The 24,099-nt window shown below is 59.1% G+C and overlaps 1 protein-coding gene across 8 annotated transcripts in view; it reads left to right on the forward strand.

Annotated features, from left to right (window-relative positions):
- The first annotated feature begins 569 nt into the window (after positions 1-569).
- Positions 570-24,099, forward strand: part of MAD1L1 (mitotic arrest deficient 1 like 1) — a 322,064-nt gene continuing 298,534 nt past the window's right edge. For 2 of the 8 annotated variants that reach the window (XM_025863710.2, XM_025863715.2), the window contains exons 1-9: positions 1,276-1,719; positions 2,648-2,810; positions 5,511-5,651; positions 7,733-7,912; positions 10,300-10,424; positions 11,234-11,315; positions 12,178-12,308; positions 12,497-12,611; positions 14,432-14,493. In XM_025863710.2, coding sequence (XP_025719495.2) covers positions 1,502-1,719; positions 2,648-2,810; positions 5,511-5,651; positions 7,733-7,912; positions 10,300-10,424; positions 11,234-11,315; positions 12,178-12,308; positions 12,497-12,611; positions 14,432-14,493 — 1,217 coding nt within the window. In that variant the 5' untranslated portion in view covers positions 1,276-1,501. Of the gene's footprint in view, positions 672-702; positions 751-862; positions 957-1,263; positions 1,720-2,647; positions 2,811-5,510; positions 5,652-7,732; positions 7,913-10,299; positions 10,425-11,233; positions 11,316-12,177; positions 12,309-12,496; positions 12,612-14,431; positions 14,494-24,099 lie in introns of those variants that run through there. The other 6 variants (XM_025863714.2, XM_073886395.1, XM_073886394.1 and 3 more) reach the window with 6 other exon arrangements.

Here is a 24,099-nt window from a genome sequence, read left to right on the forward strand (position 1 = left end):
TTCCTGGAGGTGTGCTCATCCCTCAAGAAGAGTGTATTGACCCTATTGCTGATTAAATCCCAAGGATAGGGCTGGGGGAGAGCCTAGGTAGATACCCATAATCTCCACCAGGGCCCAAGGGCTCAGTCCAGCACTCTGAAGTGGGCTGGAGGCCAGATTTAGGATTTTTTCACGTTATTTTTGGTTGTAGTCAGTTATGTCCAGGACTTACCTGTCCTACCCCCAGCGCATCCCCTGACCCCATCCTATTTCACGCTCCCCCGGGGGCGGTGGAGATCCTCCAGACCCTCGGGGAGGGGTGTTGACCCCCCCAGACCCTTGGGGGGGGGGTTTGTGCAGACCTTTGGAGTGCAGTGCAGACCCTCCAGACCCTGGCGGGGGGTGGTGGTGCAGACCCTCGGGTGCCCACTCCGGGGAAGGGGGGGCAGGGAGGAGGATGTTCAGGAGGGAGGGAGACCCCCGTTACTGGACGAGGGTCTGTGGCTGTGGGAGCTCACAGGGCCCTGGGAGGATAGCCTAGCAGCAGAGTATTTTGCTTTTCCAGTGAGCCCAGAGGAAAGTAAAGACGTACTAACTCAAGCCAATACTGTAGCAAAATTTGGGAGTTGTCAAGAGCAGGAAAGTTTGGCCCGAAGAGGCCACCGTCGGGCGGTGCTATTCTACACAATACGGTGAGAGGCCACCGCCCCAGGGGCGGTCCGTCCCGCTGGGGGAGGCGGGCACCCCGACTGGCCTGCGGGACGGCCTTTGGTGAGAGTCCTCCGGGCGAGGTCTCCGGGGGGCGGGCGGCTCCCGGGCGCGCGCGGAGCTCCCAGGACTCGCCGGTGCACAGACCCGGGTATTTACGGTCGGTTCTGCCCAGGTCTCGCGAGAGCGCGGCGGCAGGTCTCGCGATACGCGGGCGCGGGCGTAGAGGAGGGAGATCTGAGCGGCGGAGGCGGTCGGCCGGGGCTCAGGTGAGCTGCCGGGCGCTGGGGTCCCGGGTGGGCGGTGGGCGGCGGGCGGCGGGCCGGGCGCGGGCGCTGCCCTCTCCCCCTGCCCGCTGGCCTCCTCCTCGCCGCCCTCGGTCCCTCGGAGCGGGGCCGGGGTCGGAGCCGGATTCTCGAGCGGGGCCGGCGTCGGAGCGGAGCCGGGGTCCGAGCCGGCTTCACTGGTGGCGGCGAGCGGTCGGGGGTCGGAGCGCGGCCGACCCCCACCCGGCGTCTGGGGTCTGGCGGAGCCGCCCATGTGCCCAGAGTTTGCAGAAGTGCCCGTGCTGTGCCGGGGCGGAGAAGGGCAGCTCACAGGCAGCATGCTCTGCACGCGCAGCCCAGGGGTTGTGATTTCCCGGGGTTTCGGTTTCCGTGGTTGGGTTGCAGAAGATTGGAGTCTGTCGCATAAAGAGATGGAGTTTGAGCTGCTGCCTAATCGCATGCCTGGTGCAGCGGCTTAGTTCCAGGCAGTTGGAAACGTGTGTGTGCTCTTCATTCCGGTGGATTACACACATCAGTTCTTACAGGGCATGGCTTCTCCCGAACAGGACATAGTGGCTAAGTTTCCCATTAGGGGATGGAGAGTATGGCCCCGATCTGATCTTGGCAGACGGAGGGCTTTGCCTTCTGGAGCTGGCCTCTGCCGTCTCCTGCCGCTTGGGCCTTTATCTGCCAGGCTCTCAGCACTCGGTGCTGGTCCTGTTCCATCTTGCAGTCCGTTTTCCATCGACAGTGTGTTTGAGAGGAGGTGAGCACAGTCGCATTGTCCGGGGTGCTAATGTCGCCCACAGAGGAGAAGGGCTCTGTTCTCCTCCAACAGGGATTCCGAGTGAGAGGCCTCACTTTCTTCCCCTGGGGTGTTGGTGGGGAGGTGTTTCCAATCTAATACTTAGGGCCAGCCTTTTACCCATGCACCTGTGGGAATTCACGCCTTTGCTCATTAACTGTACTTGGGATGTTTCCTGTCCACGGGTGGGCGTCAGGCCACGGTCAGTACAGGTTTGGGGATGTGGGTTCTTTTTTTTTGTTTTTGTTTTTAATATTTTAATATTTTAATTATTTATTAGAGGGCAAGAGAGAGAGCACAAGGTGGGGCGGGACAAGCAGACTATCCCATGAACAGGGAGCCTGATATGGGGCTGTATCCCAGAACCCTGGGATCATGACCTGAGCCGAAGGCAGACGCTTAACCTACGCCCAGGGGGTGCCCCGGGGATGCCGGTTCTTTGCTGTTGCTTGTGCTCTGCCATGCACTGACGCTTGTGGGGCACACTGGACTTTAGAACCACACAGACCTGGGTTCCAGTCCATTCTGTAACTTTCTGAAACCCCACTTTCATGATGTGTGAAATACGTGCAGAAAGACCTAGTTGGCCCCTTGTGGAGTCTGAGATGTCCTGTGTGAAGTTACAGGCAGAGTGATGAACTGCGGTACTGGCTGCGCCTCTGCCATCTGGCAACGTATTGCTGGACTCATCCCCACAGCAGCTGCGCGTGGTGGCTCTCAGGAGCCCCAGTTTACAGATGAGTTTGGCCTGCCAGCTAACTGCGAACATGTGGTTATGAACACTGGGGTATCGTAAGGGCTCTGAGAGGGCACTGGGAGAGTGGGGCTGCTGGTAGAGCTAATGATGCCTGCAGAGGCTCACGGTGACCCCTCCCTTGTCTTCCTCCAGAAGCACAGTGGCCATGGATGACCTGGGGGAAAACACCACCGTGCTGTCCACCCTGAGGTCTTTGAACAGCTTCATTTCTCAGCGGGTGGAGGCAGGGTCTGGACTGGATGCTTCCGCCTCTGCCCCAAGCTCTCTGCAGATGCAGTACCAGCAGAGCATGCAGGTGAGTGCCCTGTGGCACGAAGGGGTCTCTGGGTAGAAGACACCTGCCCTTAGGTGGGGCCTGTTCAGGTGCCAGTTAGGTCAGGTGAGTGCCCATGTGTGCGGAGGGGTCTCCAAGTAGAGAGAAAGATTGAGTATGTCGTGGTCTCAGACTATGGGGGGCCGTTTGCAGATCTTGGCTTCAGTCTGTCACGATGTGGCTTTTACAGTTTTCCTATAAGAAGTCTTATTTCACATTCTTAGCAACGCTTACTATAGACCATTAAGGAAGGGTCAGGTCCCCTGGACAACTTGAGGTTCCACAAACTTGTGGGGTCAGTCTCATGGGGCAGGGGTCACTGGGGCCACATGAGGAGAGGGTGCTGTGCGCAGCCTGGCCCTGGCCCCTGCCAGACTGCACCACTGCCACATCAGGCAGTTACAGTCCCCTGCTCATGCAGCTGAGGCCGGTCCTCGGTAACGGCCTGTGACAGAGCCGGTGGTGTCCTGTGGCTCTGGGAGCCCTGAAGGAGCCCAGGCAACATGTGGTTAAACAAATGCTCCTGTGTTTGTGTGCGTTCATTTGCTGAATAATTGAATGATTTTTGTTCGTTTAGTGGACTGAGTTGCTCACTGCCATTTTTTGGCAAAGACTTTTTATTCCGAAATTGGATCTTTTGTGTTTTTGGTGTTAAAGCACTGTTTTTGGAAATAATGGTGGTAATTGTTTTTTTGTCTTGCTTTTGATTCTTGCTCACTGGTAAAATAAGAAATTGGCAACTTTGGTCTAAAGAAGTGTTGTAATTTTGTTGATGCAAATGTTTGGGAACTTTTGGCCAGTCTGTCAGAACTATAGGATTTCAGAAGCCCAGTTCTTACTGAGCTGGTGCTGTGGAGGGCCTCCTCCGTGTGGGGGATCCCATAGGCAGAGTGAGCTGGTCAGAGTCTTGTAGCTGCAAGACCTGTCAGGGCCCTGACCTGGCTCTGTGCTATCCCAGCACTTCTGGCATCGGTTTTGTGCCCTGCCAAGCTGCCCCCAAAGGCAGGTAAGGGAACTGAGACCCCACAGGTCTGGAGAGTCTGGCAGTCCCTGCCCCCTTGCCCTTTTTTTAATGCTCGTGTTTCTGTGGGAAACTCTGCTCCATGTCAGTGTTGGTTTAAACAGAAACATGTTTCAGTTACTCTCCTTCAAATGCAGTCTGTGGGCCAGGAAGATGTGGCCACAGACCCGTCTCTCTAGGGCTCCTGGCCGCTGTGCAGTAGGTCCCACGGGAGCTGGGGGCCGTCCTTTGGAGCGGCTGGGCCCTCGCTGCCCGCCGAGACTGGGAAGGCCAGTGAGTATGATGGAGGGTGGAATTCGGAACCCCCACACTTCAGCCGGTGTGCACTGAAATGAGAGAAAATGTCAGAGGATAAAGAAAGTGTGGACTCGGGCCCTCAAAGAGTGTGTGAGGGGGTGGGTAGAGAAGATGCCTTTCCTCTGGCCTGGGATTTCTCAACCTTGGTACTGCTGACATTTGGGGCTGGAGAATTTGTTTTGCAGGACTTGCTTCTGCCTTGTGGGATGTTAAGGGACATCCCTGGCCTCTGCCCACTGGATGCTAGTAGCGAACACATGCTCCCACCCCCTCTTTTGACAGCAGTGTTTCCAGATGTCGCCACGTGTCCCTGGTGGAACTGAGAACCCCTTGCTCTAGCCCAGTGCTTCTCAAACTTCAGTGTGCATATGAATCCCTGAGTCTATGTGTAAAAGGAAGTTTTTGATTTGACATCTCTGGGGTGCAGCCTGAGGTTCTGCATTTCTTTTTACTGCCCAGCAGCGGCTGTGTCACTAGCCATTCCTAGAACGGTCAGGCTCTAGTCCGTGTGAGGACGATGCCTTAACACAGTCAGTGGTTCTGCGAAACTGTTTGGTGTGTCTTCTGAGACCCTTCAAGGCTTGACCTCACCTTTATGTACCTACCCTCTGTGGCAGGCCGACTTCTAAGATGGCTCTTAAGTCCCTGGCCCCTGGTGGACCACACTTTCTCCCACTTAAACACTAATGTGGTTCTGTGGCAGCAGGATTTTGCCAACATAATTAAGAAATCAGTCGACTTGAAGATGGTGGGCCTGACTTACTCAGAGCGGGAGAGGGATTGTGCATATGGGGGATTCTCTCTTGCTGGTTTTGGAGGTGGAGAGGGCCACATGCAAGGGATGTGGGTGGCTTCTAGGAGCTGACAGCAGCCTGGGGCTGACAGTAAGGAAGCGGGACCTTAGTCCTCCAGCCGTGTGAGTGTGAAAGAGGATCCCAAGGTCCAGATGAGTTTAGAACCTGGCCACCAGTGTTGATTTTAGCCTGTGAGACCCTGATCAGACAACCTGGCCATGTGTGCCCGGCCTTCTGTGCATAAAACCTGACTGATAACGTGGGATTTTAGCTGCTGAGTTTGTGGTAATTTGCTACATGGCAATAGGAAACTAACATGCCCTCTTCTCTAGAACAAGCCTACACACTGTCATCTTAAAGTATACCTTTCTCTTCCTGTTATTATTTCCTCTTCGTTTACCGCCTCTCCCCACCCATTTTCCAACAAAGGGCCCAGCATCCATCCTTCTTCCCCAGGGCTGAGTATGGGCCTTGTTGGAGGCAGGTGCTCGGTGTGAGTGTCGGACAAGCCGCTCACCTATTTGGTACAGCTGCTGAGGGTTCTCTTCCCCTTGGGTGTGACCTGGTCAGCTGGAGGAACGAGCGGAGCGGATCCGTTCCAAGTCCCAGGTCGTCCAGGTGGAGCGGGAGAAGATGCAGATGGAGCTGAGCCACAAGAGAGCTCGAGTGGAGCTGGAGCGGGCGGCTAGCACCAGTGCCAGGCGCTATGAGGTGGGTGTGAGCAGGTGCACGGTGCCTGCTAGGCCATAAGGCAGGCAAGCCTCCTGGCAGGGAGCCTGGGTGCTCTGCCTCTGGGTTGCCGGGGACTGCCTTGTTAAGCCACAGACAGCAGCTATGCTTCATGTCCTTGAGGGGGGCAGCGCACAGGGGACGGCTGTCTGCCATGTCTGCCGGTGAGGTGCTGGCTCTGCGGGCATGCCTCTCTGCTGGGCTGCCTGTTCTCCCTGCCACCCCACCCCAGCCCCCACTCCCCCCTGCCCCCAAGACTTGGGGTGTAAATCCAGCAGAAATACGAGGTACCACAGGGATGACAGGCTTAGAAAGTCACTGGGTTGTGTAAAGGTCTCAGGTCCAGGCCAGACCAATCTTGCTCACGTGGTTAGAGGGCCTCAGAGCAAGGGTCTCCAGTCTTGGGGGTACTTCCTGTTGTCCCTGGCTTACCTAGGGCAGACTGGGCAAATGCAACCCCCCATTACCTAGGGAAGGTACTAGGTTTTTACTGAGGGCATAAATCCCTTTTTTTGTTTCAATTAACAGCACTTTGCCAAGGGTTTTCAGTAAGTGCTCATGATTTGTGGAAATGCTGCCAAGACTTAGGCAAAGCATTGAACCGGCATGTCTCTGACCTGCCTACGCTTCCCCCAAGGGTGGATGTCTGGCCCCATACTTGCCTTATGTGGCATATTTGCATGCTTTCCTAGTCCTGTAAAAATAGTGGATGTCTTCAAGGGTGTGATGCTAATGGATGTATTTGACCCTGGTATGCAGGCTTCTGGCTGTGGTGTGCTGTGTGGGCCTAGTAGCCCAGGAACATGGCCTACAAGTGGGTCCCACGGCCTTGGCATTGGCTCTGGTGTTGCTCCCAGGGCTTCCTCCTAAGGTGGAGCTTTAGCTGATGTTCTGGGTCGTCCTAGGAGGGACAGTCCTGGAGGAACTAGTGGGAAGGGACAGGGAGAGGCCGTGGGAATCTTGCTGCTCTTAGAAGTGCATTATTAGGGCTGAAGGTGGCACCAGGGGCCATCAGATCGTAGGAACTGGGGTGTTGGTGCTACTACCCTGACTCTCAGGGAGATGGCAGGGGGTATGGAGCTATTGGAATTTTCCTGAGCCATTAGTCCATCAAGGGCAAGACCTGTCCTGGCTGCCTTGGGTCTCCAGGGTGCAGTGCAGGCCATGGTACCTTATAGGTACTTAGAATACTTTGGAATGGGTTGGGTGGATTGTCTCACGGTTGGTGGAAGTCTTTTCTTGGGGAAATCAAAGCATGCAGGGCTGAGCTAATCCCAGGTCCTCGCTGGGCTTAGCCTCCGTCTGAGAGGCCTTTCCCTTCCCACCCACAGACATGATTGAATGTGACCTGGAACCATCTGAGCCGGTGGCTTTCAAATTGTCCCTTTGAGTCTTGGACATCTGTCATGGTTTTTCAGGGACTGCCAGTTTGGCCATGGGTGGGGATCTCAGAACCTCTCAGATGGTGAAACTTTGGTTGGGGACCTGCAGGGACTGCCTGTGTGAACTTGGGATGGGCAGCCTGAATAGAGATGCTATGTCCTGCTCTGTGGTGGGTTGCGTGGGGCCCTGCATTGTGGAAGGGTCCCCCGACTCTTCGAGGCCAGACTTGCAGGTCCCTCGAGCGGGCCGTGTCCCTCCGTGTTCATTTAGCTCCTCCTTGATGCTGGGCTGGAGAGCCTGGTCTGAGCACTTGCCTCGGGTGTGCTGGTGGGCCTTCTGCAGCGCCGCCTCCCAGGGAGAGGCCAGAGGTCAGCGGCATCGGGTGCCCACTTGGTGGTCCCTTTGCTTCTGGGCTGAGGGTGAGCCCCTAAGTGGCTGACTGCCGTCTCCCGAGACCACCCAGGTCCATCAGAGTGAGGAATCTCAGTCCTGGGGCTGCCTTCCCAGCATAAGACGCACGGTGGTTCTGCAGGCCTGTGGGAGAGGACGTGCCTGGAGGGGCCTCTGGTGGTGTGAGCAGGGCCTGCTGCGTGGCCAGCACTGGTGTAGGAGGGGTCCCCGTCCTGAGGGAGGACTGGGGTGGGCCTCCCCACTCTCGCTTACTCTCCCCACTCTGGCAGCGCGAGGTGGATCGCAACCAGGAGCTCCTGACGCGCATTCGGCAGCTGCAGGAGCGGGAGGCCGAGGCGGAGGAGAAGATGAAGGAGCAGCTGGAACGCCATAGGCTGTGTAAGCAAAGCCTGGATGCCGCCGGCCAGAAGCTGCGGGAGAAGGAGGACGGCCTGGCCGCGGCCGGCGAGGTGAGCGCTGTCCCAGGGGTGTCGTTTCTCGGGGGAGAGGCGTGGGCGCCCTGGGGTGCCCCTACCGCGGCGCTGGGCGGTTTCCTCTGCCTCCTTGCCACGTGTGTGCGGGGTTTGCATTGTCTTAATCCAGGTAAAAATAACTCCTTTTCCACTCCGTGGCCTTCAGTTCATGAATCAAACACTTAGTCTTTGTAGTTATGACTTTTAGCGGTTGAAGAGTCTGCATTGCGTCCTTTAAAAACTCTACTTATGTGCGTGCATTCTGGTAGATGTATATACATGCACATACATGCGTCAGGTCGCACGTAGCATTTGACTTCTGTTACTGATTTTGACGTATTCCTAGGAATGGGGATTCAGGTCTCTGGGGACAACGTCTGGCTTTTGCTACTGGTTGCTGTGTTGTCCTGGTGGCATCGTGGAGGGCTTTGGTTTCCCTGTGGCCTTACCTGTCATGGATGGTGCTATCTTCTGGAAGTACCTGTGGGTTTTTTTTCCCCCTTCCCAGAGATGTAGTGTTGCCCCTGGATTTGCATTTCTTTGGTTATTAGCAGGTCTGTGAGTATTTGAGAATGTCTTTGAAGCAAGCGCATAGATGAACTGTAGTCCTTACTCTACCAGCTGAAAGTTGTACAGATTTTAGAAACAGAGCCCAAACATTGATGCTGGTGGAAATTGGACTCTCCTGACCTTCCCTGTCCCTTTGCTGTGGCGCTGCGGATCACAGGTGCAGTGAGGAAAAAGATGAAGCACTGCCCGGGGAGGGAGCAGGGCGCGAGATCATTGGTATTCTGTCTCTGCGTGCTTTTCTCTCCTTGATAGATCTCGGGAAGCAGGCTGCAGGTTATTTCTGCCTTGGCAGCTCTGGAGAGCATGTTAAGGTTGTTCCTACATCTGTCATCTGATGTGGATGTTGGCAGGAGAGGAACTGTGATCGGCCTCAAGACAAGTCCCCTTGTGGCCCTTGGCTTGCCTAGGCTGCGTTCTGGAGGCTGGTGTGGGGCCCGTGGGGGAGGGCGGGGCCTGCGCTCTGTTCAGTGAAGAGCGAGGTTGGGGGAGAACCTTGCCACACAGGTTGCAAAGAGGATGAGAGAGGGGCCAGGGTGGGAAGGTGGCGGCCAGTCAGGATGGAGGACCCTGAATTTTGTTTCTGTTATTTGTACCTCCTTGGAGAAGCCTTCCCTGGTGACTCCATCATCACTGCCCCCACATGTACTCTCTCCACCGTGCCTGGGTCGTAAGCTCATCACCGGGAAGTCCTCTTGCTGACCGCCGGGCTTCCCCAGAGCCAGGTCCTGTGTGCATTAATTGGATTCAGGAAGACTTCTCAAAGGTGGTTTTCCTAGTTAAATGTATTTTAGTAGTTCCATTCTTCTGTGATGCCCGGGTTGATAGGCACCCTTGTAACAGAGCAGATGGATGGAGTATGGGTGTGGACGGCCTGTGTCAGCCTCCCCCGGGGAATGTGGGTCCTGGGTTGGTGTGGGCCCCTGGGCCATGTGAGAGTGAGTCAGGCCTCCTTGTTGGCAGGGGTTGCCCTGGGACTGCTGGTGTCCCTCACTGTGGGGCGTTTGCTGGACCGGGTCCCTGTCCTCTGCTCCAGAAGGTTAATTTACAGGGACCCTTCTGAGTGCGCTTCCCTGGTGGCCTGATGGGTGGGCTGGCTTCCCCCTGGGAAAGCCATAGAGGGAGAGCAGTCACCAGATGGTCACTGGGAGGTCATCTGGTGAGGGTGTGGACTGATGGAAGGGCAGCAGGTCTGCCTCTTGGCCCTGGGCCAGCCTCCCCAGCCCGGCTTTCTGGCTGAGGGCATGCCTGCGCTTTCCTCGCGGGTGGATGTTTGGCCCCATTCTTGCCTTCTGGCCGAGGCATTCCCGTGGCTCCTCCATCCTGGCGGGCTCCTGTAGCATCGTTCTGAAGATGGCCTCAGTCCCCCATTTCTTGGCAGGACGTGGCTGTGGTTCCCAGGGAGTGTTTAGCTGGGATGGGGGCATGGTGGGGGTTCATTCGGGGCAGGTGCGGTGCGGGGAGCCGCACAAGCACGCTGGGCACAAGTGAGGGTCCCACGTGACAGATGTCATGGGGCACGGGCCTCTCTCGGCAGGCAGCCCATCCCCATGACCCAGTCTTTTCCCATTTGCTTGAGGGAAGTGCGAGGCCGGCTGCAGACCAGGATACTCGGGTTGGGTTGAGGGGCGGCTTGTCCGCCCAGATCATGGGTTGGAAAGGAGAAGAGGGCTTGGTCCCTGCCCACAGGAGGGGGGTGGCAGGTGCAGGCTCTTTTGGGGCCATTTGGCCCGTGGGCTTGTGGGTCAGGAGCTCACCTCTGTGTGTGTGTCACAGCCCGTAAGCAGCAGCTGTGTTCCGCCCCCCCCCCCCCCCAGACCATCAGCGCGCTAAAGGCGAAGGTCTCCGAGTTGCAGTGGAGCATGATGAATCAGGAGATGCAGGTGAAGAGCCTGGAGTCTGAGAAGCAGGAACTCAAGGAGCAGCTGGCCTTGCAGCACAAGTGAGTGGCTGCGCTGGGGTGGGGCCCTGCCCCTTTGCCAGGTGAGCCTGCCCATGGGTCACCCTGGGTCTAGTCAGGCTGACGCCTGCTGGGGCCTGTGCCGAGCTGCACATCCAGTGGTTATCGGTGTGTGAGACTGTGAACAGCAAGGCCTGGGCTCGTCATCCTGTGCCCTCTGTGGTCTGTGCACCCAGTGTTCATGCGTGCCGTCTGCACCGAGCCCCGAGGACCTACAGGTGTCCTTAGGGTCTGTCCTCCCCGTCCATAGGCTGTTGGCAGCAGACGCAGGGGCCACTGAAGTGAGGATGATGAGTGTTTTAAATGTTCTGAGAACAACAGCAGGGAGCAGTCATTTCTTCTTTCCCCCGGGGGCTGGGACCCCTGCTCACAGAGAGCTTCCCCAGAAGTGAGGCTTGTGCCCCTGGGGCGGATGGGGTGTGGGCCAGAGGGGCTGTACAGGCGGAGGCTGCCTTCTGAGTAGGCATGGAAGTCTGAAAGGTCAGAGGGCGGAATTCTCTCCCTGTGATCTAGGCCTTTACCTTCGCAGGTGTTGTCCTAGGAGAGCTCTGGACGCTCCTGGGTAGGGTTGGGGGCGTGGGGGGGGCGGTCCACGGGAGGGGCCTCGGCTGTGGCTGTGCCAGGGGCGCGCAGCGGAGGCGAGGGAAGAGAGCTGGGGGTGTGACCCGAAGAGACCGAGGCCCTAGTGCCCTGGGGTCTGGGGGTCCACACTGGAGAGCCTCTAGGGTGAGGGCAACTGCTGGCTTTACTCCTCACCTCTGTCTGCACGTGATGTGCTTTTCTCTCGATAGGAAATGTGAGGAGGCTAATCAGAAGGTTCAGGAGCTCCAGGCCAGCCAGGAAGCGAGGGCCGACCAGGAGCAGAGGATCAGGGTGCGTTACTCCGTCTCAGGCGCAGGCTGTGTCTGGTGGACGTCCCGGTGGTGGTCTCAGCCATCCAGCCGCTTTAGCTGGGGCACGCTTCGGGCGTCTGGGGACCGTGAGCTGCCTGTGCCCACGTACTGTTGATTCTGTCGCTCATCTGTGTGTGTGCCGTGCTCAGGGCTGGGGCTGCTGCCCCCCACCTCCCCCCAGCGTTGCTTCCTTGTCAGGCCTTGGCCTCTTGGCTGCCCCCCGCCTCTGCTCTCCCACGTGCTGTTCTCTGGCTGTGGTGCCCGCCTGGCTCTGGCACCTCACGGCTGTGCAGCCTGCTGGCCCCCCTCCCGCAGTGGGCTCGCCTGCACTGCACAGTGTCTGCTCTTCTCCCAGACTTAGCTGTGTCCTGTGTTGCCCTGGCCCTGCTGCTTGGCCTGCACATGGCGCAGAGCTGAGCCTCTTAATGTCTGTTGACTGACTGACTCGGTCCTGGTCTCAGGCACTGAGCTTGTTTGTTGACTTGTCGCTGACGGATGCCAGCTGTCCCCAGTGTGTCTTGAGACTGCAGGTCGTGAAGGAAAGGCCGTCGGCAACGTGCAAAAGACTCATCTCTTAGGCGGGCTCTAGTGTGGCTGGAGCGGGTCTGGCAGGGGAGGAGTGCTGTGCTTGACTGCCGTGCTTGTTCAGGGAGCCTTGGCTGCCTGTGCTCGGGCATGTGTGTGCCGGGGCCCCGCGCCCGAGGGCAGTGCGGCACCAAGGTGTGGCCCCAGCCTGTAGCGCCACGACGCGGAGGACGTTGTGCAGAGGCACCCCTGGTGTATGGCGCGGGACCGGGCCGCGGTGGTCGACTTCGTCCTCTCTGCCCCCTGGCCTCCCTCAGGATCTGGAGCAGAAGCTGTCCCTGCAGGAGCAGGATGCCGCAGTCGTGAAGAATATGAAGTCCGAGCTGGTGCGGCTGCCCAAGATGGAGAGGGAGCTGAAGCAGCTGCGGGAGGAGAGCGCCTACCTGCGGTGAGGCAGGCGGGGCGTGGGGCGGGGCCCGGGGTGGGGCAGGGCGGGGCGGCCGCCCCGGGCTGCCCTCCCCCCCCGCCCCCCCGCCCCCTCCCGCCCCCTCCCCCCCCCTCCCGCCCCCCCCCCGCCCCCTCCCGTCCCCCGGTGTGTTGACGGTGTGTTGACGGCCGCATTTCCGGCCCTGCCAGGGAGATGCGCGAGACCAACGGGCTGCTCAGGGAGGAGCTGGAGGGGCTGCGGCGGCGGCTGGGGCGGCAAGAGAAGACGCGGGAGAGTCTGGTTGTCCTGGAGCTGGAGAAGGAGGTGGGCTGTTCCCTGGGGGTGTCCTCTGTCCGGGGGACCCTGGGTGTTTCAGTCCAGTGCTCCAGTTCCCCTCCTGACACGTGGAAGTGCTGGGCTGCGGGTGGGCTGAACAGTGGCCCCAGAACTGTGCCCGGCCTTCCGTGCGGGCCCTTGTGAGCCGGCCCGGGGTGGGGGGACTCGGCCGGGGAGCGCGGTGGCCCGGTGGTCAGGCATCCTCGCATGCGCTGGGGACGCGTGGGGGAATCAGGTATCATGAGGGGAGGACCCAGCCCCCCTGCTGCTGAGGTGTGGAGACAGAGGAGGGCTTCTAGAAGCTGGAGAGGGCTGGAAATGGGTTCTTCCCAAGAGCCTCCAGAAGGAGCTCTAAGAGCGTGTGTTGTACTGTTCTCAGCCGCCCGGCAGAAACGGGAGAGCTGATCCAGGTAGTGAGTCACAGAGGAGGTGGTGTGGGGCACCTGACGCCAGCCTTGTTCCCCCCCCCGCAGATGTGAGCAGGTGCCCGGGCTCCATTTCTTCTGCTCTTGGACTCACGGTGGCGTTTTGTGGGGCGATGTCCGTAGGACTTGGTGCTGCAAGCATCCCGCTTCTCCCTCGTGCGCGTGCGGGGGTGCAGAAGCTCTGTCTCACCTATAAGCCACGGGGCCCTCTGTCGGTTCCTGGGTGATGGGGGTGTGCTGGTAGCTGCCTGCACCTGGACAGAGGGGCCGCCTTTGGCCTCACAGGGTGGGAGCCAAGCTCCTCTAGGATGCTGTCCTCCGTATGAACTCAGCCTGAAGATGCAGTTCCAGACAGAGCAGTGTTTCCTCTCAGCAATTCTGAAATTGGTTAAGATTCTGTCTCCAGAGTCGCACTGCCTTGCGTGAAATCCTGCCGTGGCTGCTTGGTGGCTGTGTGACCCTGGGCAAGTGACTCATACTCTCTGTCTCCTATAAAACGGGGAGGAACAGTGTCTGCCTTGCAGGGTCAGGAGGGCTCAATGAATTCACGTCCTGTGCTTGAACAGCGCCTGGCCCTTGGTAGATGGTCACTGAGCATCGGCTCTAGCGACAGAGTCGTTAACCAGCTGCGCCCTGCACGCGATAGGGCCGTCAGGTGACTGAGTGAATGCAGGGGTGCCAGCAGGGCGCTTGGCCCGGGCGGGGTTGGGGGGAGGCCAGACAGAGGCGCATGGTCCTTGCCCTCACATTGCTTACATTCTGGAAGAGGTGGGGGGAACTCTAACGTGGGATGTGGGTCGGGGTGTGGCCAGGCAGGTGATGTCCCCACCTTCTCCTGTTCTCCCTGTGGGGCCCCGGGCCCGGGTCGGCCATGTCAGCTGGGGGTAGTTTGGCTCTAGGGCCAAATGCGTCTGCCCTGGGGCCCCGCGTCCTGTGGAGCCCCTGGAACGTGGGAGAGGCGGTGGGTTCTTGTGGTTTCAGCGCCCAGGTCTGCCCTGGGGCGCGGGCTGTTTTTATGGGACCACGCACGCGGCTGTTTACCACCCTTGTCCCTACTCCCCGGTGCTTTCCCTGCTGGGACTCTTCCCTGACTCCGTGGGACCGCGAACGTGTGAGGCCGAGCGTGCTCTTGGTGGGAGTAAGCCGTCTGCTCCGGGGCAGACTCGGAGTGCTTCCGCCTTTAGCTCAGAGATAAGAGCAGGCTGTTCTGAGGGACCAGGGAGACCTAACATCCACCTCGTTGCTGTCGCCTTCGCGTAAGGCGCTTTGGTCCGGGGACTGAGGTGGGGCTGCGTGAGGAAGGGCAGCAGGCGGCTGCGGAGGCCTCGGAAGGGAGATGCTGGGGTCGTGGCGCTCTTAGCGTTCACCTCCTTGTCTTTCCAGAGGCTGCTGGCAAAGCTGCAGAGCTGGGAGCGGCTGGAGCAGACCACGGGCTTGAGCATCAGGTAGGCGGAGGGCACCGCTGACCGCACGGCCCTGCCTCCCCGGCGTCGCCCGCAGCCGCCCTGCTCGAGGCTGCCGGGGCGGCTCCTGCCGGGGCCCCTGACGTCGGGTGAAGTACTTTCGCCGTGGGGGGGACGGGCCCGAAGTGACTCTGCTGCCGACATCTGAACAGCTTCTTCACGTGAGGTCGGCGGCCGAGTGCTGGCCGGGGTCTGATTGCCTTGTGCCGTCGGGCTTTGCGAAGGGACTCCGTGTATGCTCAGGCAGCGGTTGCATTTGGGGCAGGCCGTTCCTTTTAGGCAAATACAAACGAGATGAACTGAGTTTTGGGGGGAAAAGGGGAAACGCCATTGTGGAGCATTGTGCCCGTCAGGCCCCCGCAGCAGCCTGGGCCCCTCTGTGTCGAGCTGTTGCCAGCAGGGGAGTGGCTGGATGCAGGGGGGCTGTGGTGGGGGCTGCCGGGCGGGGAGCTGGCCTCTCGTTCTCTGCTGGGGAGGATGGCCAGGGCAGGCGTCTTACCGCTGCTCCCTGCCCCCAGGCCCGCACGTTCTGCCTCCTGTCCTTCTGGGGGCCCCTGTCCCTCGGTCCCCAGGACTCTGGGCTCCGCCGTGGACTCACCCTTCCCGCAGCTTTGTCAGTATCTGGTTGGTCCAGCCTGGGAGAGGGGTGGCGGAAGATTGATTGTTAGGGATGAGTCCTTGGAGCTTCGGTGTTTCAAGAGCTTTTTGTCTGCTTGTGTGACTTTAAGACTGTAGCCTCTCGGTTGTGTTTCGTGCTGCTCTTGGAAACTGGGCCAAGATTGAGAACCTTCTTTAGAGAGGTGTTCTGCGATGACACTGTCCTGCTGCTGCTTCTGGGACCTGTGGCGGTTCCGGTCAGCATTATTTGCGCTTGAACCGCACCCGCAGGACCCAGACTCGTGTTGGGCCAGCCCAGCGGGGCCTGAGTGTTCTGTGCTTCCTCCTGCTCTCTGCGCTTATTAACTCACCGGAGGGCTTTCCTCCTGCTCCCAGGGAGGCTCGTCAGAAGAGAAACCTCTGTGACTTCTTTCTTGTGCCGGAGACCGGAGGCCCACACGTGCCTGATCAGCCCAGCTGCCGGCGTGTCTGAACGCCCAGCGTGTGCCACAAAGCTCTCGACGTCAGTCAGGCCCGGGGCTGGGGCACGGCTGGCCGCCGTCTCTGGCCCGGATGGAAATGCAGCTACTCCTCCAGCCCTTTGGTCTCACTTCCCACCAGAGGGCCTTCCCTGAGCGTGGCTGGTGTGCAGGGAGCTGACCGCCTGGTCACCTGCTCGTGCGTGTGTGTGTCGTGTGTTCAACAGGTGGCCAGGCCCGGGTGAGGGAGAGGAAGGAGGTGGTTGGAGGGCTGTCAGACGTGGGGGGTTGGGGGTGGGAGAGGGGGCTGTGTAGAGCAGAGCTGGTGTCCCTGCCGGCCCCTGGTGAACGTGCCCCCTTCAAGTCCGTGCAGGGAGCGCAGTGCGGGCCTCGCTGTGTGCGTGAAGATGAGCACACTCCCACGCGGCGGGACGGTGCTCGTGTCCCTTCTGAGCAGCCGGAGGCTTCTGGAGAAGCAGGTGGAGCGTCCCTGTGGTCCCGGTCTGCTGGCACCCCTTGGTGAGGGGCTCCTGTAGGGGGGCAGGTTTTCTTTCATGTGCTTTGTCAGCCTGTCCCTGGTCCCTCCCAGGGCACTGTGGAAACCCTAGCTTCCCTACCCGTCCTGTCTCCAGTAGGGTGCTTGGCAGGCTTCGCCTCCGGCCACTGTGCTCCGCCGAAGTGAGCACGTGTGTCGTGTAACGTTGGTGGGTCAGAGACCTGTGTGTTGCCTGTGGTCAGAGCCGTGTGGAGAGTTGGGTACAAGTGCAGACTCCCCAGGCCCAGTGGGGTCAGCCCGCCGGGCGCCGGACTTGCATCTTGCATGGCCTGGAGTGCTGTGAGGGGGAGTCTGGCTCTCCTCTTTTTTGGTAGGTTTTGGGCAGTTAGAGGTTTCTGAGCAGGGAGGGTGACTTGCAGGAGCCCACATCTGGTGAAATTGAATATGGGGTGGGAAACGTGCAGAGGGAAATAGGGCACAGGGAAAAGCTGGGGTCCCTGCAGGAGGGGCATGGGAGGGAAGGGTGAGCACTGGTCAGGAGCTCTGAGGCTGCTGTCTGGGTGGCTGGATCTGCCTGCAGCGGGTCCGGGATGGGTGCCCTCTGTCACCCTGGCCATGTTCGGTGTGGCAGGGGACAAGAGCACTGGCTCACACCCTACTGACCGATGGCTAGATGTGTGTCTGGCCCCAGCTTGGCCCTCGTGTGTTGGGCGGGTAGCTTGTGCCTCATCTTCCACATCTGTTCGTGGAAGGACTTTCTGGAACATTGCTCTCTCCCCGTGGAAACGTGTTCGTGTGTGGGTGTGTCCTAGTTTGGGGGCCCGCCCCCCCCGAAGCATTATCAGCCAGCTCTGGGAGATGGCCGTGGCTTGGAGTCCAGCAGATGCCCTCGAAGTAGGAGCTGGAGGGGCAGGGAGGGCCTTTTGACCCGGCGAGCTTGAGTCTCTTGGCCTTTAGGCGAAAGTGTTGCTGTCACTTTGGGACTGAAGGCATGTCACTTGGCATGTGTCGTGACTGCCAGCCCTGGCCTGCATCAGACGTCTCCTGGGCTTTGAGGGCTGCCGCCACTAGGTGGCACCCCTTCCCCCGTGATCCTGATCCCTGCACCTCTAGAGCAGTGGGGTCCCGTGGGTTTCTGGCCCCACTCCTGCAGCCTGAGGCTCTTCCTGGTCCTCTGCCGCTCTGTGTGGGACTCGTGTGCTATGGCCGTGGCCCAGAGGAGCAGGGGTGTGAGGGGTCTGTGGCCTTACAGTCCTCTGCACCTGGGGGCGGCTGGCCGGCCCCTGTTGGCTGTCCCACACCTACCCTGTTCCTGACCAGCCTCTTTATGATCCTTAAATACTTGTAGTCTCTGAGTTTCTGGTGTTTCAGACCAGTTATTCTCCGCACGGGCTGTCCTCTGTGCACAGGGCTGTGGCTTTTTGCAGATTCTCGGAGGGCCCTGTGGCCTTGCAGAGGTTGGGAACAGAGGGCAGGTCTGACACATGGAGAGACCAGAACTCCCTGAAGTTCACATGGCATGACTGTTGTCACCCTTCTCTCAGTTTGGGATTTCTCAGGCCCTGAGGAGCCCAGGGGTGTCAGGAGAGTTGGGTGGAGTTGGCCGGGGCAGGTCAGGCAGTGTAAACTAGTAGGGAAGGCCCTTGGCTGTTTCCTCCCCTGCCAGGCAGGCTTGTCTACCTGGATGTTGCTGGACACCTGTCTTCAGCACGCAGGTCACCTGGCTTGGAGGCAGGTGGGCCTTGGTACTTGGAATGTCCTGGGTGGGAGGGATGCTGCACTAGGCTGGGTGGGGTGCTGTGCACCCCGGGGAGGCTGCAGTGTGGAGGAGGGTGCATGGGTGTGGTTCTTGGGTGTCCTCATCCCAGGGCTTTGAAAGCCGAGTGAGGAGTTCAGCAGCAGCACGCAGAGGGTGCCCGGGTATGGACAGCTTTGCCCTGGGAGTGCGGCCTGGCAGGGAGGGATTTGAAGGTGCTGACTGTCTGCGTCCGTGTCAGCCTGGATATGACTGTGTGGGGCACCGGAGAAGGACTAACAGGGGCGGGGGGGGGGGCGCAGATGGAGCAGAAGGGAGCACCTGCAGCAACATAAGGGTGCCTCCCCTCAGAGCACTGGTTCGTGTGATTGTTTTAATAGAAGGGAACACACGTGAGTATCTCCATAGACGCAGAAGCATTGGTGAGAGCACAGCATGCTTGCACGATGAAAACCTCCGAGCAAAGTAGGGGTGGAGGGGCCCCTGCAGCCTGCATGCCCTCTCCCCACTCCTCGGCGGTGGCCGTGGCAGAGGGGAAGGAAGGTGTGCAGTGGGAAGGGAGTAAAGGTGCCTCTGGTTTGAGACGAGACGATCATGCACATGGGAAGTCCCAAGGACTCTGTAAAGAGCCACTTGGAACCGGGAAGTCGGACAGGCTCCCGGTTACAAAGACAACACACGAAGGCGGACTGAATTTCTGCATACTGGCGGCCGGCAACTGGAAGTACACGCCCCCGACCGTAGCCTCAGAATCGTGAAATACTCGGGGATAAACTCGACGACAATCTGTGTGTTGTCAAGTGTAAGTTCTTCCTGAGAGAGACACCGTGCTCGCGGATTGGAGGAGTTCATGTTGTAGAGATGCCAGTTTGCTAAAATTGGTCCATACATCCAGTGCAATCCCAGCCAAAGTCCCAGCAGGCTCTTTTGGTCGAAACCAACAGACCGATTCTGAAATTTTGTAGACTTGTTTTTGAAAAAAAAAAAAAAGGGCTTATAGAGGTTGATTTCAAGACATGCGATAAACCGTATTGGTCGGGGCAGTGGGGTAATGGCGTAAGGATAGATGTATTTGTCAATGGAAAAGACTAGAAAGTTCAGGAATAATTCAAGAATATAGAGTTTGTTGGTTTCCGTGAAGATGACGAGATAATTCAGCAGGAGAGTCAGTCTTCCGCAAACGGTGCTGATGCGGTGGGATGTCTGTATGGTCAGGTGCAGATTCTCGTGTCTTACCGTTCCAGCATTGAACCAGTGGGGCGTGCACCTACCTGGGGTGAAAACCAACACTTCTGGAAGGTTAGGATACAAAAGCATGAACCAAAAATGCAGAAAATTGGTAACTTAGAGTTCCCCAAAATGAAAAAATACCTTTGCTGTTGGAAAGAACAATTAAGACAAAGAAGAGGCAGACCCTCTTCTAGGAGGGAGAAAGTATTTGCAGTGCGTACATGGCCTGACGGAAGATTCGTATCCAGGATTTGTGAAGAATTCTTACAAGTGAAGAAGACGACGGCCAGTTTTTAAAAGCTGGGCAGAAAATGTTGAACAGAAAACTTTACAGAAGAGGGTCCGCGCATGGGAATAAGAACGTGATGCACGTTCTGCATCATTGTTGTTCCAGGGTGCAGGTGAAGGTGCCAAGAGATGCCCTGGCCATGTGAGTAGCGACGGCATGCGTTTGCTGCAGGGGCGAGGGGAGGGCAGCTCGGCACTTGGGAGACTGTTTGGCAGCTTCCTGTGTGTTAACGACAGGACCCGGCAGTTGCATCCTGGGTTCTTAGCCAAGAGAAATGGAAATGTGACGTCACAAAGACCCGTTCCTAAATGTTTCCAGTGGCCTGATTCCTAACAGCCGAAGCGTGGAGACAGCGGGTGTGTCTGTCAGCAGGGCCGCGGGTTCACGGAGCGTGGCATGTCTGAGGGGCGGGCCAGACTGCTGTGCGCACGCGGAGTCCTGCTGACGCCGGATGCTTGGAGGCCACGCCGTGCGATGCCCTTTATTTGGAGTTTTAACAAAGGCAAAACTGACTGTAGTGGCCTGCAGGTGAGTGGCTCCCCACGTCTCGGGTTGGAACATGATTGGAGCGGGAGGGGTCGTGACAGTGTGCCAGAGGCCACGTGCCTTTGGCCGTCACGGCAGCTGCTTGGGTGTGCACACGGCCAGTCATGCACCCCACCTCCATGAAGCTCGCCCGTGGGTGATGGCAGGCTGCGGAGGGGGTGCTGAGGCGTGCTTTATAAAGCCTTCATTTTGGGTGGGGCCCATCCCCTAGGCTCCTCAGGCCCCCCATCTCCCTCACCCTGTGTCACCACTGCCCGGTCCCCGGCATGTGGCTCTCGTGCCCAGGGGGCAGTTGTCAGAGAAGGGGGCTCAGGGCTGCCGCAGAGGGGGGCACCTGATCCCCAGTCTGGGCACCGCCTGGTACATTCTCATGTGGCACGCTCTCTGTGCGCCTCCTGTGGCTCAGGGCTGAGTCCGGATTCTGCACATCTTATCACTCCGTTTCTACCGGTCCTTCTGCACCAGCACCGAGCTCTCTACTGAACGGAAGGGCTGTACGGTGTTGTGTAAAGTGGACGAGCTCTGAGTGACCTCAGGCCCCTGGTGATGGACACTTTGGTTGCTTCCACTGGAAGCAGCGCCTTATTGGTTGGACAGATTCTTAGAAGTAGGGTTTTTTTTTTTTTAACCTCAAAAGAGATATGTGTCTGATATGGACAGATGATGCTCACTTGCCCTCCAGAAACATTCTATATGTTTGCATCCTGGCACACCAGTGGCATCACTTAGTGTGGGCAGTATGCTTTCAGAGGTCTCAGCAGAGACTCACCGTGCAGCCCCGGCGCAGCGAGGAGGGCGGGGACCGCCCGTGGGCTGGCTTTTAACCAGCGTGTGGAGCAGCTCCCACCGGGGAGCCTTTTTAAATGGGCATAGAATGCATGTTGAGGCCCTCTGGGCTCAAGCCCCTCATTTTATGGAGGAAATAGCTTGCTGGTGGCGGGTGTGCCTCTGTGATTTGGCTCCTTCCCCTGTCCGTTTGTGCCCGAATCTGTCCCGGTTTCAGTCGGGCTGGGAGGGCGTAGTGCCTGTCAGGAAGCGTGCACGTTTGACGGGATTGATGGCACCAGGGAGGCTGCCGCGCCCCTGAAACTGCTGACCGGTCACCTGCAGTGAGCACGGGAACCAGGTGCTGACGGGACGCTTCCCAGCAGCACTTGTCAGCTGGCCAGGTGACCAGTCTTGGGGGCCAGTCTCCCCTGGCGGCTGAGGGCAAACCCATGATTCCTTCTTTTTTTTTTTTTTTTTATTGAAGATTTTATTTATTTGACAGTGACAGCGAGAGAGGGAACACAAACAGGGAGAGTGGGAGAGGGAGAAGCAGGCTTCCCGCGGAGCAGGGAGCCCGATGTGGGACTCGATCCCAGGACCCCAGGATCATGACCTGAGCCGAAGGCAGACGCCCAGCGACTGAGCCACCCAGGCGCCCTGCGTGATTCCTTCTAAGAGAGCATCTCATCGACCGACCCAGACCCTTTAATGGCCATACTTCCCATGGTCGCCACCTCTGATCACCTGGGTATTGGGTCCGTCGGTACACGAGGCGATGCTGGTGCTCGGGCGGGCGGCTGGGCTGGCAGGCCTCTCGGTCTTGGTTTGATTTCCTCTGCGGTTCCGGAGGAGGAGGAGGGAGGGCAAGGCTTCACCTTCTGGCCTCCCATGCTAGCGCCTCTGTGGCCTCAGCCTTGAACCTTTCTGTTGTTCCTGCGCTCACTTGTTTGTCTGCCGAGAGCTGTTGTCTTGGAGCCTCGGCCCCGGAGAGGCGCCTTCACCCACCCTCGGGTCTCCGTCAGGCCTGCGCCCCGGTGCTGTGCTGGGTTCCAGCCCTGGCAGCCCCCAGAGGTGTGCGGACGGGGGCCAGAGACTTGGGAGCCCATCACAGCCCTGGGCCTCCCTGTGGGGGCTGACAGAGGAAGCAGGCGCTCCTGTGATTACTCTTGGCCTCAAGTAGCAGCTTGTTCTCCTGGTGCCTGAGCCCCCAGCTTCTTTCTGCCTCGACGTGTTTGATTTCTTTACTGGCTGTCTGCCGTTTGCAGTCTCGTGGAATAAGAGCAAGGGCTTGTCTTCAGAGGCTCTGGGGGCTGGGAGAGTGGCCAGCCTTTGTGAGCACTGAGTGACGGCCACCAGTGCCATTTAAGAAACGGCGAGGGAGGCGTGAGGGTGTTAGGACTGCTTTGTTTCCGTGCATTTGTGTCTGGTGGTTGTGACTTGGGACGGGGCCTCTTGTGGCCTGCTTGGCTGTGCTGACAAGGTGCCTTGTGTTACTCAGGCTGTTGCGTTCCAGGGAGACTCCGAAGACAAGCGTAGCGGAGAGCTTCCTGACAACTGCCATCCTTCAGCTACAGCCCCATTCTGGGCCCTGGGGAGCAGCCCCTGGCCATCCCCGGCTCCCCAGTGAGGTTTAGACTGGCCTGCGCCTGCTGTTGGGAGTGGGTGTGTGCAGCGAGGTGTGGAGGGAGCAGCATCCCTGATAGGCTGGCTCCCCCGCGGGCCTAGCTGCGGCACTTCCAGATGCATAACGGTGGGCTGGCCCCTCTGTCTCTGTGTGCCCTCTCTCTCCTGTGGGGAATGGAAACAGGGAAGCGCTCTCCCAGAGGAGCTGTGCCCAACTCTTCAGGGGCTGTCCCCTGCATGTGCTTGCCCCGGGCCCCGCAGATGGTGAGGCTGGTCCCAGATGGAAGCGCGTCTGTGGTTCTGCACTTCTTGCTCAGCGCTCGAAGCGCGTTGGAGGGCTTTTCTCCAGCTCTGTAGATACGGCTCTTCTACTTCTGTACCTCCTTTTAAATTGGTTTTAAAAAGTCTAAAGCCAGATAGCAGAAGGATTTAGACAAATTAGGCTCTGCTGGGTTCTCAGGGGATTATGTTGGAGAGAGAGGAGCATCTCCGTGTCCAGTTGCTGCAGACTTGGGGAAGCTATACTGAATTCCTCCTGGGGGTGCAGGAGGACCCGGCCTTCCCTCATCCGTGCCCAGGCCCCCCATCCCCAGGCAGGGGGGAAGGCGCTGGGGGCTGCATTGCAGGGGTTGTGGGGAGGATGTGGGGAGGGGCTGCAGGGTGAGCAGCAGAGCTGGAGGCCTCCTCTGGGGTAGCCTTGCCTGTTTTCCCAGCAACCCCCATGGCCTCCGGATGCCCAGTGTGTTGTGCAGGCTGCGGGGAGCGGGCGTGGGGTGGGGGGGGGGGGGGGTTACTAGGGCAGCATTAGCTCTGGGCTTCCTCACCCGACAGCCTCGGAATGTCAGCTTTGTGGCTGTGGGGAGCGATCACGCCCGGTTAAGTGCATGTGGCCTTGAGTACTGATGTCTTTCCTCACGGTCATTGTCCTTCGTGTCTGAAGCTAGAGGGCTCCTGTCCTCTCGAGGGCAGAGCAGGTGGCTCTCAATGTTGAATTGCCAGAGTCCAGGGTTAGGCGGTGGCCACACCCCAGTGCTCAGGCCTGGGTGGCTGCCCGGGAACATGGGCTCTGATTTTGCCAACACGAGCCGGGGGCCGGGGCTTGGAGGGTGGCCGGCTGGGTGAGCGCTGAGTGCCTAGGAGCCCACGTGTCCGTGAAGCGGAGCCCCAGCAAGAGGACAGGTCTGTGTTCTTAGAGGCAAGTGGAAGTATACTTTAAAGGACAGATGCCGCTCAGCACGGGGCCAGGTAATTGTGCTTTGCTGTGGTGTTTCTTCGGCGGGGCTCACGCTGTTCCCCGTGCAAAGCCCGGACCCTCCTTGTCCTCAGCCGCATTGTTTGCCTTTGGGCGTCTCAGGGACAGCTTGCTGAGGCGTCACTGGTACCTCCGCACTGTACGTGCTGCTGCGGCTGCTCGGGCTTCAGGCCCCGGGGGTCATGGGGACCCAGCAGCAGAGTCCTGAGGATGGGGAGGAAGCCAGGGAGGGGGGAGAGTGGCGTCCCAGCTGCAGGGAGAGGCGGGCACCAGCGTGGGGAGGTGCTGGGGTGTCCACTGGGCTGGAGGTGGGCGTCGGTGGCCACCCCCTGGGATTCGGTGCTGCTGGATCAGAGTCTGCATGGGGTGGAGGTGTGACCAGGAGGCAGTGTTCCAGATCCCTTGCTCTTCCTCACTTGACCTGCCTTGGGTCCACCCTGGGCTGGTGGGTCGCGGAGGGCAGAGGTGGAGACCCTTGGGCAGGAGTGGGGCCCTAGTCAGTGGTTCTTCCTGCCCCCCGCCCGCCCCCCCCGGCACAGCTTGGGGGACTGT

This window comes from Callorhinus ursinus, unplaced genomic scaffold, assembly GCF_003265705.2.
Source record: "Callorhinus ursinus isolate GAN/ISIS: 27379988/994484 unplaced genomic scaffold, GSC_fseal_2.0 scaffold70, whole genome shotgun sequence".
Lineage (NCBI taxonomy): Eukaryota > Metazoa > Chordata > Mammalia > Carnivora > Otariidae > Callorhinus > Callorhinus ursinus.